The sequence below is a fragment of the Falco peregrinus genome, chromosome 6 (genome assembly GCF_023634155.1).
Source record: "Falco peregrinus isolate bFalPer1 chromosome 6, bFalPer1.pri, whole genome shotgun sequence".
Lineage (NCBI taxonomy): Eukaryota > Metazoa > Chordata > Aves > Falconiformes > Falconidae > Falco > Falco peregrinus.
Window position 1 is genome coordinate 32,008,893 of NC_073726.1, and position 13,307 is coordinate 32,022,199.

General features: G+C 42.1%; 1 protein-coding gene across 4 annotated transcripts in view; it reads left to right on the forward strand.

Moving 5' to 3' along the window:
* Positions 1–310: 310 nt before the first annotated feature.
* The window catches only part of PPP1R12A (protein phosphatase 1 regulatory subunit 12A), a 121,958-nt gene continuing 108,961 nt past the window's right edge, over positions 311–13,307 (forward strand). For all 4 annotated transcript variants that reach the window (XM_055808595.1, XM_055808596.1, XM_055808597.1 and 1 more), the window contains exon 1: positions 311–730. In XM_055808595.1, coding sequence (XP_055664570.1) covers positions 494–730 — 237 coding nt within the window. In that variant the 5' untranslated portion in view covers positions 311–493. The remainder of the gene's footprint in view (positions 731–13,307) is intronic.

Here is a 13,307-nt window from a genome sequence, read left to right on the forward strand (position 1 = left end):
GCCGATGCCCCGCCCCCCCCCCCGAGGCGAGGCCCGGGCAGGCAGCGGGCGCCGTGCGGGGCCGCGCCGTCGGACGCCTCTGGGTCCGGCTTTGCCCCTGCGACCGCAGGGATTTCCGCCCCGGCGGGGCTGGGGAAGCCGGTGACCCTTAGGCTGAACTCTTGAACTCACAGACCCGGGATGAGCTAACCGAGCCGGCCGCGCCCCAGCCACAACACGGGCGGCCCACGGCTGCCGCCGCCCCAGTAGCGCCAGCCCCGCCTCCCCAGCGATCCCCCTCCGCGCCTCCAGCCCCGCCTCCCGGCAATCTCGCGGGGTTATGCTAACGAGGCCGCCGCCGCCCCGCCCCCCAGTTCCCTCCCGCCCTGCGCCCTCCATCTGGGTGGGTGAGAGAGCGAGGGCGAGTGCGGGCCGCGGTGCGCTGTGGGATACTGGCGGTATATAGTCTATCCTCGGTGCGGCGTTAGCTAAGGGGGCCAGGCAGGAGCGGGGTATGAAGATGGCGGACGCCAAGCAGAAGCGGAACGAGCAGCTGAAGCGCTGGATCGGCTCCGAGACCGACCTGGAGCCGCCCGTAGTCAAGCGCAAAAAGACCAAGGTGAAGTTCGACGACGGCGCCGTCTTCCTGGCCGCCTGCTCCAGCGGGGACACCGAGGAGGTGCTGCGGCTGCTGGAGCGGGGCGCCGACATCAACTACGCCAATGTGGACGGGCTCACCGCGCTCCACCAGGTCGGTGCGGAGCCGCTCCCGCCCGCTGGGGGGGCCTGGCCGAGCTCGGCGGCGGGACCGGGGTTTGGGCAGGCAGGGGAGGGGGGGGGCGAGGCCGGCCGGCGAGGTGTCCCGCCGGGAGGAGGTGGAGGAGGAAGGGGCCGGAGGCGGCTGCTCTCCCCTCCGCTGGGGGGTGTCGGGGCGGGGAGGGGCCGGGAGCGCGGGGCGGGAGGCGGCGGCGACCGGGGTCAGGCTCCGGGGCGGCCGGCCGGCCGGAGGGGGCCGCAGGGGAGCGGCCCGGGCCGGCTGGGCTGGAGGGGCGGTGGGCTGCGCCCCCTCCCCGCAGGCCGGGCGTCGGAAGGGGGCGGTTGGGCCTCTCCTTCGGCGGGGAGGAGGTGCCGGTGACCCTCTTTCGCTTTCCCCGCTCGCCTCGCTTCCCCTGTCCGCAGCGCCTCCCTCGGGAGGGACGGGGAGAACGGGCCCGCTGTGCTGTCGGGGGGCCGGGGACAGGTGCCCCCCGGCGGAGGGTTGGGGGCCGGCAGCTGAGGGGTGTGGGCTGGCCTCGGCGGCGCGTCCCCCGGCTGCCTCATGCCCGGGATCCCGGTGGCAATTCCCTGCTTCCCCGGTCTCCGCAGCCGCTGAGCCGACTAAACCCCGCTCGTGTGTGCGGGCGGGCGTGTGGAGAGCCGGATCATCTATTTCTCTCCGGTTTCTAAGGGAAACCAGTGTTTTGTTCCTAATATAGAAACGCGTATCAATAACAGGCCGCTGGCTTTCTTTACTGATGGCTTCTGCCGCAGTGTGAAAGATGAACTTTAAGGGGAGCAGGGCTCTTAACATTTTTCTTCCGTGCGTTGGAAAGCAGTAAAAAATACCCGAATCCATATTGCTTTGTTCTGGTGTCGGTATGTGGGAGGGGGGTTGGTGCTGAGGGAGATAACTTTCACTTGGGGCAGGGGGGGAATGGAAGGGAAACTGGCTGTGAAGTTTCCTCAAAATGGATGCTTTGTGCATGTTGAACTTCATAGCAGTCTGATTGGAATCTCAAAACGTTAGCCAAATAAGGAAAGGCTGTGGCAATCCGGAGATAATGCGGGTTTGCCTGAATAGTTTTTGTTTCTGTAGAAGGCCAAAAGCTTTCACACAATATTGGATTCACTGGATACTGAAAAAGCAAAAAATGATCTCTGAAGGCTGGATTCTTATTTGTAACTTCAGAAGTTGTTCAGTACTTAAATATTAGATTTCTTAATTATTAGGAGGTGTAGGTCGATCAAGTAGAAGTCTTCCCAGAATGGGTAGGTGAGGTAAATAGGAATTTGTTGTTATACAGTGCTCTTCTCAGTTTCACCACCTCGTTTTTGTTAAATGTATTTTACCCATCTCGTATCATTTTTTCAAGGATGTGAGACTCTACAAATACCTAAGTTGCCCCATAGCACTGGATAGAATTCCCTTCTGAACGTAAAATAAAAAACTCTACTGCGCTTTGCCCTTCTTCCTGTCTATAAGTTGTCACTTGCTCCCTTGTGAAGGGTATTGGTTTACTTTCAGTTGTGAACTGAACTGGAAGAATTAATGTGTGTTGTGGTTAAGCCTGTCGGCATGTTACTGCAGCATGGTTACCTGACTTCAGGCTAGCCTGTCACTTTATAGTGAGGTTTTATGTATTTATCCTTCTCTAATCAAATTACGATTGCTTTGTGCTTCCAGGGAGCTCTGCGTTAGAAGTCATACCTTAACTGGTTAGATCGTTGGGTCAACAAGTTACTGTACTCCAGTAACTGGTAGGAAGGGATGACGTTTGGCTTAACTCTGTTGTTAGAATAAGAGATGAATGGTATTATCTCTCTTCATGAAGTCCAGATGGTGTTTTCAAAATGTCTTTGATGCTATATACAGTGAATATTTGAAGCTCTTGCTCAGTCTTCTCCTCGCCCCCTCCCCTCCTCTAGTGATAACCAAAGAGCCTTCTTTGGTTTTAGGATATTAAAAGCAAAGAAGAAGGAAAAATTGTGAAGTTACAGTCCTCTTAAGGCAGTCCAGTAAATAGTTGCCTGCTGCTATAAAAAAAGGCCTAATACAACCCTGCCCATGACCAACTCTTGAATGGTTTCCCTTCATTGTTATCAATAAATCTTATTTATCTCTAATGTCATATAAAAGGTGCAAATCATACATGATGCAGTCTATAACATGAATTTATTTAATCAGATTTGGCTGTAACGTGGAACAAAGCTCTATCTGTTCCCAAAGGAAACTCTTTATAAAAAATTATCCTTCTTCCTGACAGAGTTTTTACTGACATGTTAATTGTGTCAAAGTCCATGTTGTTATGTTTAAGACCACCATAGTTTGCTGTTGCTTTGTGGTGGTTTAATTTTTTTTAATGCTTTCTGTGGTATCCCATGTGGACTCTACTGCTTCACAGGAATAAATTATTTCAGCAAAAGTGACTACCTTTTTTGGGTTGCGTCTAACTTTTTTGTCGTTATTGAGAACAAATGTGTGCATTCAAAATAGCAATATAATTAAATACACTACTTGGGCCTTGTTTTTCCTGCTAGTTCTAGGAAGAGTTTAAGCTGTGTTTTCTCTTCCAGAGCCCATCAGAAATCTTTAAATAAAATTGTTTCTCTCAATGCATATGGGAAAGAAAAAATTACAATTGGCTTGGTAGCTCAGAGGAGGAAGGGGGAGAGTATATACGTAGGTACTTTCTTCATCTCTTGGTGCTGCCAGTGAGTGATTTTGATCTATATTTGCATGTGCATGAATGAGTGGACTTGCGTGCATCGTATCTGAGGACATGTCGATTGAATAAAACAGTCTTACAGAAGAGGAGAAGAAAATTGTTGTTGGATGATGATCATTATTCCCATTATAAATAATGCTGGGTTCAAATGTCATTCCCTTTAAGAACTTGTTGTTGTAGTACAGCACAAAGTACAAAACTGTGTATAACACTCTTCTGTCTGTGGGAGGTATATGCAGTGTAGGATGTTGTGGCAGGGTAGTGTGTATTCTGCTGCAGTATCCTGCATGATGTATGTAGTTTGTGTGTGGAACAGGCATTTGATTGTAAAATTAAGGTCTGATTTAATTTAGTGGGGGATGAAGCTGATTGCTTTTAAATATTGCCTTCTCAGGCAGTTGTCATGCAGGATGAGATCTAACTTAGAGATAGTGCAGCTTTTCTAATATACCTTAACAATTGAATGTAAGGAGCACTTGAGAGCAAAAAAGTCCAAAAGTGAGCTGTGACCTCCCAAATTAACAGTTTGGAGTGGGGAAGTGGTGTATTCTGAAATGATCTTAAGAAAAGACTATATACTGTTTTCAGTAAAACCTGGTCCCTTCTAGGGCAAACTTACTTATTTAGAGTGGGATTCAATTCTGTCATTCTGAAAGCTTGGCACCTATCTTCCTCAGAGTTTGGAGACTCCTCCTCTCTTTCCTTGCCTTCCATTAAAGTGCACTTGGTTCACTAACTGTGATTAGAATTTATTGCTTAAGTGACTGAAAGCAGTTTGTCTAAAATGTGCGTAGAGCTTTGTACAGGAAAGAGGAGCCCACCCTTTCTGGGCAGCACCATGGGAAGGCTGTATGTGCTGGGGAGGGACCATGATGTGACCAGTTTCCTGGAAGGCTGGATTTCCTGTGCACACTGCTCCTCTGGGAGCACAATGTGTGTGCTGTGGAGTACCTGCATGCTCCTGATAAAGGCGGCAGCTGAGATTAGGCTGTGGTTAGGTATGACAATTTATGTAGCCTGCTTTTTGGCTGTCCTTTGAGGCTGCTCAGACTGGGGAGGTGGTAACCTGGTTTTTGGCCTCATTCTCTCTGGGTGAGGAAGGTGGGTGCTGCAGTCTGGTTCTGCTACATGGCATGAAAGGAGCATGTCCTGCTGTCATGATCTTACTTCTTCCTGGGGAGGGTACTGATTTGGAGGTAAATAAGGGAAATTATCTCTACTGTTTGTGCATGGGGACGGGGATCATTGAGTACTATAGCTGTTGTCATTTGTGAAGGCTGAACAGCAAGAGAAGCTCCTAATCCTTAATGAACGTTTTATGTACCCTTTTTTTTTTTTTTTTTTTTTGTCCAGGGCAATTAAGGTTTAATTAAGCAAAGTTCCCCAAAGGCTGTCCTCTGTTGCAAATATCTGTTTTTCTGCAAATCTAAATTACTAAATTGAATATGAAGGTGAGACTGTTTTACTGATATTACTTTCATATTAGTTTGCCGGCACAGCAGTATGCAGGGTTAAATAGTATGCAGTGTTAAATAGAAATTCTGATTTGATGCCACTGCTGTAGGACTGCTGTGTTGATCCCTCAGTAGTAATTAAGATGCTGAGAAGCTCTTCACAAGTATGTTTCACTGAACACTTACTCTTTCTAACAGATTATGGACAATTATTGCTGTCTTAGTATTGTCTGTGGGTTCTGTGGGATTTATGTCTTGGATAAGAAGTACCTTCCTTTGCAGGAGTTTCTGCGATGGTTTATGTGAAGAACTCTGTCGGGACTCCTGGTAGCATTAGGTAGGGTTGGCATTAGCTGTCATCCTTGTTGCAACATCCCTTCAGATGGCAAGGAGTGATGAAAAAGGGACATCAAATCTACCAGCACTGGATCCCTTTGCCTTAAACTTGATAGAGGGCATTAAGGTTTCACTGTCGGGATCCTTTTTGACTAATGATAACACAGGTCATGTATTTGAGCTGGGGCCATAGCATGCAGAGCACGTCAAGTCATAAGAGCAAAGAACAGGTTGCCACAGTCTTAAATCTCTAGGGTGTCTGCATCATAGCAGCAGCATGCAGTAACCAAGGGTAAGGAAGGTGTGGAAACAGCTAAAAGCTATCTTAGTAACCTGCTAGCTATGACTTCTGCGCAGCCTCTTTTGGAGACTGAAAATACTGGTGTGTGTGATAAACTTGTTAATTTTTCAAGACTGTCAAGTAAGAGATCTTCCTTTTGTACAGAAAGGCTTATACACAGTTAACAGACTGGATGCCTAAATCTCACTGGAGGGAGAAACAAATGCCTCCAACCTACTGAACCTCCACGGGCTCTTGCTGTAGATGATATACAGCTGAGAATTTTGGAGTCATTTGCTCAGCTTGTATTATGTTATCCTGAGTATGTGTATTTTTTTTTTTTAATTCTCTATCTGTACAACAAAGCACAGAGAAAATGAGTCGTGCAATAAGCATAATGTTGACTTCACTCAGTGATTAGACTACAGAGGCGTATTTGTTTAAAATCCTCTTTGTAATAGGAGTTGGTTCTTGTGTGGGCCATAGATCTTTCCATAGTTACAGTAGTTAGGTTCAAATTCTACAATAAGTACTTGTTAACTTCCTACTGATCTTGTCATCTAAGATATTTTTTTTTTACCTTCTGAAATGGAGGCAAGAAGAGGAAAAAAGTGATATTTTCATAATATACTTTAAATATAATAGTTGAAATTTAAATGCTGCATTCAAAAGAATTGTGTTCTGCTTGGTGTTTTATAAAAGAAACAATGCTTTCACCTTTTTACATTTATCTCTTAAGCGTCTCTTTTCTTCATGGTCTTTCAAGTTTGAACCTTGGATTTCTATGTTTGATTGCATAGCAGTTTTCATTGCTGTAGATATTTCTTGTGCACAGATAGAATTCACATGGGTTATTCTAGCATATAGTAATTATTTTAAGTATTTAAAGCCAAGCTTCCATGTTGGTGTAACTGACCCAAACTTAACCTACTCATGGAGGAAGAGTTCTGCATTCAATGTAAGGATGAATTCAAGTGGTAGGACTTTAGTATTTACTGAAGCTAATATTTGGGGACAATTTCTCCTGGTCTGTAGCTATGAATTGCACTGTATCATTAATTTTGCTTTTACAGTAACGCTTTATCTATCGTTTTCAGTGTATTCTTGGCATTCTTAGAACACTTTTTCATGATAAATCATCAAAAGCACCTTGTGAGAGTAGATGAGATGTGCTCTTGTATGTATGAATCAGATGGATGAGAACATGTTTGATTTGAGACCTTTTCGATCTTGGCATTGTGGTAGCATGCACGTTATTTTTTTACCAAATTTCTGTTTGTCGGCTAAATCCGGGGCTAGGAGAGAAGCAGTTAGTATAAATCATTAGTAGAGATACAGCTTGGGTTTTCTAACTGAGGATCGGTATTCCACACTTAAGGGTGTATGCTAAATTTTAGTTGGAACAGATGGTTTGACAGGCTCTTGGCCAGTTCTTTACTTGTTTATCCCTTTGCTTGTACTCTCGCTTGCTGTCTCTTTCAAAGTTGTTTCTTGGGCTAGTAAAACATTTATTGCTGGGCTGTCAGTTTTTGAGAGGATTGCAAATTGGTTGCCTTTTGCTGTGTATTTGTGACTCGTGAGGCTGGGCTGACAGGATGTAGAATTGAGGAACGTGCATGTGTTCTAGCAAATACTTAAATTTTATCCAAGAATATATTCATACAGGTTAGACTTAGTCAAACTAATATACTGTAAAAGGGATGTGGTAGTACTTTTGGACAACTGTAGCATAAGTGTACCCTCCTGGGACTCGTGCAACAAAGAAATTGTGATTTAAGCCTTGTTACTGTCAAACTGTAGTATCAATATTGAGTACATGCATGTAGGACATGCAGCGTATGAGGACATTTACCTAAAACATGTTTTATTGGTGCTTAATGACATATTTCTTCATTGGTCTGGACAACTGTAAAAACGCAAACTGGAATGCAGCTGCAAGGCAGTGGAGCTTTTGGTAAACTGGACAGCTTCTGGTGCTGCTGGATGGGTGGAGACATTCCAAGCTCTTGTACTTTCCTATATGCATTCCTGAAATGACAGTCAATGGAAAGCATGGCATAAGAGTGGCAGCATTCCTCAGCTGTTTCCTTTCTAGTAATTTCAAGACTGTAAGGATAGAACAAGAAGGCAGAAGATGATCAGGGTACTTGAGGGTAGGGGGGAAGCATTTCGGGATGTTATTTTTTAAATGTTCTGACTAGACCTGGTACCCAGCTTTTCTGTCGCAATTGTTTTTTGAGAATGCTGAATCAGCCACTGTGATTATCCTGGAAACACTGAATCTTTGACTCATTCACAAACCCAAAATTAGAGCAATATGATGAGGCTTTTGAGTAAGACTGTTTCCATTTGTGCCTGAGTGGTGTTAGCACTTTATCCCATTAGCAATCTATTTCTTATACTAATGGCTTCTAAAGATCAGTTAAACAGAGTTGAGTTGGTTTTAAGGAGATGGTGAAACCCCTGAAAAAATCTTGACTGGCAAATGCAGCCTCATTTTAGACCTATTCACAGAAGCAGGTTTGTTTTCAAGGCTGCAAGTAAATAGTTTCTATATTAATGTAACTTCTGAATACTTTCGTTTTACATTTTGTCTATAACTAGCACATAGCAATCTATTTTCATACTAAAATACCTGTAAACTGTGGTTATTGGAAACTGCTCCAGATCTAAAACATTCTGTCAGTGGCCAAGTTTCGCTGATTTATTTTTTTTACTTTTTTTCAATTAGTATGAAATATAATTTGATTTATTTTTCCATGTTACGAGTGTAGTTAAGGGTCTTGAGTTCAAACTATGAGAGATTGTTTTTGTCATCAGCTAGCCAGCCAGTGGTGGTTACTATGCAAGTTTTAGTTCTGGGTTGATTATTTATTTAGTTTTGCTGTTGCTGTTTTATCATTTTCATAGTGAAGCTAGAAGAGTAACCAAAGTGGCTTCTATATGCGTATTTGAGGTTTCTTGTACATCAGGAGATTACATGCAAGTCTTGGCCTTGTGTTATGGATCTGAAATACATGTATGCCACTTCTCATATGAATTTCATTTTCCTGTTGTTTTTTTTGTTCTTTCACAGAATGACTAATACGAATGTTTGCAGTGTGAAACCTGTTTATCCTATAGGTTTGAAGCAGAACTAAACTTACCTATTTTTCCTAAAATTTCACACTTGAATTGAGGATTTGTTTAACACAAAATAACAGTATCTTCATCTGGTAACAAAAGCGAACACAGCTGACAGGTGTGTACTCTGATGTGTATATGTGTGGTCCATGCTACCTTCTGAAACACTTAACTCGGATGAAGCTTTCTTAACTTGAACACTTAACTTCAAGAAGCTGCATTACTCTTGTCAAATCCAGGATCCTTGTGGGCCCCTTTTGAAACCAAAATACCATCTCAGAGTTCTGGCTCTGAAGCTTTTGGCTTACTTCATGTCCTGAAGTTTGCTTTAGCATTCTTGATTGAGAATCTATGCTTCTGTTACTGAAGTGGAAAATTTGTTATTTTTAAGTTGCAAAGCATGTCATCCCATGTTTTAACAAAAGTCTTGTTGTTCTCAGTGTGTTCATGAACATATGCAATTACACTTGAATGAGTAGGCTTAATTAAGTGAATAATCTTAATGAAATCAATGAGAGTTTTCTGAAAGTCTCCCCCCCCATCCCAGAGATGAACCAATCCATGTTGTCTGCTCGATCAGTCTTAATTTTGACTACCTTCCCTGTATTCTGTAAAATACAGGTAACCCTTCTTATTGTAGTTGCAGCATTAAGTTATTTTTTTTATCTAGTTACAGAAAGGCAACAACTCTTAAACTTGTTTTACTGTGGAATTGTTTTCAAATCAGTCCAGCCTGGTGCTTTATGTGCTGAACTTGCTGCAGACTTAGGCAGAAATGAATTCCCTTAGCTTTTAATCAAAGTGAAAAGGGAATATTGGGGTGAAGCATTGTGCCTGTGGGCCAAGTTTGGACTTCTATTGTTAATTAATAATCTGATTTGTGTCGTCATATAAAACAGTGTTTTTAGAAAGTGTGAAGTTCAGCAAAATTTATTACCACTTATTTTGTTCAGCTACTGCAACTTGCATTATTTTAGGTCCTAATGATAAAGATTTTTTTCAGGAGGACCCCGCACTTTGTCCTACTCAGTGGAAAACAAAAGTTTACTTGTATGAAGAATTTTTGTGTAATGTCAGTTTCTTGGCTTCAGAGTATAGCAGAGCAGAGAGGGTAGGTTGTGCTAACACTGTGGCTATCAGTGTGTTTTTCTCTGTGCATCTCTCTGGATGTGGCTTTCCCTGGTCACTCATTTTCTACTTGCTTTTGCAGGCTGCCTAGTCAAAGGCTTGGCATGTTTGTCTCTCTATAGCTACGCTTTTATGTGTGTAGTAGTGGTATTGAATGCTAATACTTGTATGTCACAGTGCTTATTGGGTACTTGCATGCTTAGGAAGAGAAACAACTTTCCCCATCTTTGTAAAGAAGTAGCTTAACAGATCTAGTGGCTCTTGTGCTTAACACTTCTAATATACTTGTAAAATACTGAAGGCCACTGACAAGTATGTGATTGCCTCTCAAACTTGGTTTTATATGAAATATTTTGTTCATATTTTTACCTGCAATTTGCAGTGTCACATCTTATTCACAGTCTACCTGACTTTGGCCTGATCTGTCAAATGTGACTTCAGAGAAAGCTCATGAAGTTATTGTATAAACAGATTTTACCTATAGCTGTAGGTAAGTATAACAAGTGACTTAAACTACAGTTTCAAAGGAAAACACAGAACAACTTAATGTGGATGCCGGAAGATCCACTGCATGTTTTTTAAAGCGTTCCTTCAGTCGCTGATGTATGTAAGAAGATGTGGGAATGGGGGAGCTCTTTTCCAATTGTTTTCTCAGCAATTGAAGAGAATGCTGTACTCCATAATATAAAAAGTGTTGATTGTAATTACAGCTCTGTGTTTGCAAGCTTAAGTGGTGTTTCGATTTTTAGAATGCCTTCTCTACTGTTTGTTAAAAGATTTGACTGCTGCAAAGAAATAGTACTAGAAATTGTTGCATTTGCTGCATTTCATTTTTGTATGCAAATAGCTCCAGCTATAAATGTAATGAATTTAAAACTGGTATGTGTGTAAATCTAAATTGTAATAGCTTGAGAAAATAAAACAGTAAGTTGGAGGAGCTGCAGCTGGGATCAGGGAAGAGGCTGTCTTGAGAAACTTCTGCTTTAGCAACATATACCTGTACTGGATGCTACTGTAGATACTAATGTGAAGTGTGGACACACGGGCAACCTCTGGCTGTTTGTATATAGGAATTCTTGTTTAGAAGAGGTATTGCTTGCTTTTTCTGAAAGCAGAATGCGAGTTCCTCTATAGAGAATTGTTCTTGAATTAGATAATCCTAGTGCTGACCTCTGTATGTAGTTGTCTTTCAATTAAAACTAGTAATTCCTAACTAATTCCTTGCTAATGAGCTAGCTTTGCCCTAATGAAGAGCAAAAATAATCTAATTTCATAAGGCTGAGTTTTGAATCTGTGTGCTGTTCTGTTGTTTAAGCAATGGTAAAGACAATGCTGTCTTAAGAGGTTACTATAAAAAAGCTAAATGCACAGTAGGCATCTTTTCCTTTTTCTCCCCACAGAGGAGACTGAGCTTTGTATAGTGGTAACTGTGGCTAGCTGACTAACATTAATTGGGGAAGAATATTTAGGGTCAGATACTCAGTTTATGGGTGTGGTAGGTTACTTTTGTCTCTTTGGTAATAATGGCATGTCAGGTGTAACTCCTCCATTTTCATGGAGGGCAGCATGCAGGAGAAGGTATTTATGTCACTGGGAGGAAAAACCTGTTTCTATTTAGCTGTCCCTTTACCTTTTTTTATTGTGCAGTTGTTTTGTGGCAGTTTGAGATACTGCTTTTTATATTACAAAAAAAATGATTCTTAATTGCTAGAGTCATTCAGTGTATCTAAATTTTTAAACAGTATTCCGCCCCCCCCCCCCCGCCCCCCCCCCAGTCCCTATTGACAGGTCTGAGTATACCATAGATGATGGAAATTCTGTTTGTAGAAACATGCATCATAGGGTTTAAGTGCTAGGTGATTCTGTGGTACTGTCTTAGCATTCCTGAGAAGGACTTTTTGATTTATCTACTTGCTAGTTACAGGTTAGCTAGTATTCAGGTTTAGTTTGTTGGTTTTGGTCTTGTTGAAGGCTAGGGGCTTCCCCAAAGTATTTGAATGTCACGTTGCCTTCAGTAAAACTTTCGTGCTCAAACATGTCATTTCCCTTCTCTTGTCAAGAAAAGCTACGACCCTGAAGAAGCTTTATTAAAGACTAGTACAAATATTTAATATGTTTTTTGAGTGCAGTTGAATATAGTTCTTCAGTAAAACCACTATGGAGTTCTGAGTATTTTCTTAATCAGCATTTTCAGTTCACAATTCATAAAGATTGTGTAAAGTAAAGATGAAACTGAAGTAGCAGCTGCAACGTTCGGTACCTGATTGAGTGGAGGCCTGTAACTGATTAGTCACTCACTTTTAAGTAATCACCTTATTTTGTATCTACCAATGGAGATTCACACATATGAACTCAGTTTGTGCAGTTGGAAGCACACTTCTCAAGAATGCTATAGTAGTTGCAAGTTCCTGATGCAAAGTGCCTTTAACTAGACTTCAGAACCTCCCAGTTTCTGGCTAGGATTGCAGATTTCTTATTGAAATTCCAATAAGCCTACTGTAACCATTTGGTCACTTGAATTTTCTCTTGATTCTAGCATGATTGTCCATCCTGTCATTAAGGCAGGAATGGTACAGTAACCTGAGAAGATGTTCCACGTTAAGTGAAACAGGAGAAAGGAAAAGATTACAACTCAAAATGAGAAGGTCACACTGCATTTGGTGAAGTTTTGTATTTTGATGTAGCAGATGGATTGACTGCATGACATGTTTGTGAGGGGATAGAAGTAATTTAAACCTTCTGGAGCTGTCATCTGTTTTTGCTGCAAGAAAACCTACCCATGTGAGAATCACTGTACCTGTGAACAATAGCCTGTGGCACAAGGAACGTGGAAGTAGGAGAGTTTTTCTGCATGTGTGTGGAGCAGTTCCTGAGGAAGATCAGCTGTTGAGTGTCAACTTCAGTTTGACTTACTAAAACTTTACAAAAGCCAGAAAAGCCTACTAAGACAAGATACTTGATTAATAAGATGGTGGATTTTAAAAGCTGTTGATGCTATTAATTTTTTGGTGTTCTTTCTTAGTGTCCTGTATGTGTATATGCTGGATTAAAACATGAAAACAAGAAAATACTGGCACTGAACAATTGAAGTGATAGTAGTCTTGTGAAAGGTATTTTTCCATTTAAGATTATTTTCAAAATATGGCATATAAATAAAAAGCATCAGTAAAAGTTGAAGGCATGCAAACTATAGGGATTCCAATAAAAGACCAAATGGCACTTCAAAAGTAACTTTCTATTAAAAAGGCTTGTTGGCATCAGCACCATAGATTCTTCAGTGACATAATTTATCATCAGCTACACAGAGATATGACTCAAGTGTTTGCTTGAAGAGCTGATGTGTAATTTCCCCATTTTTGGAAATCTTCCACGGACTCTCTATCTCAGCAGCAGTTTGCTACCTGCACATATAGTACAAGTTCTTAGTCTTTTCAAGACAGAAACTCTTGTGACTGTATTTGGAAAGTTTTGCTGTCTTAATTTCTTTTTTTCTAGGATTTTGAACACTTGTCGCTTCTCTGT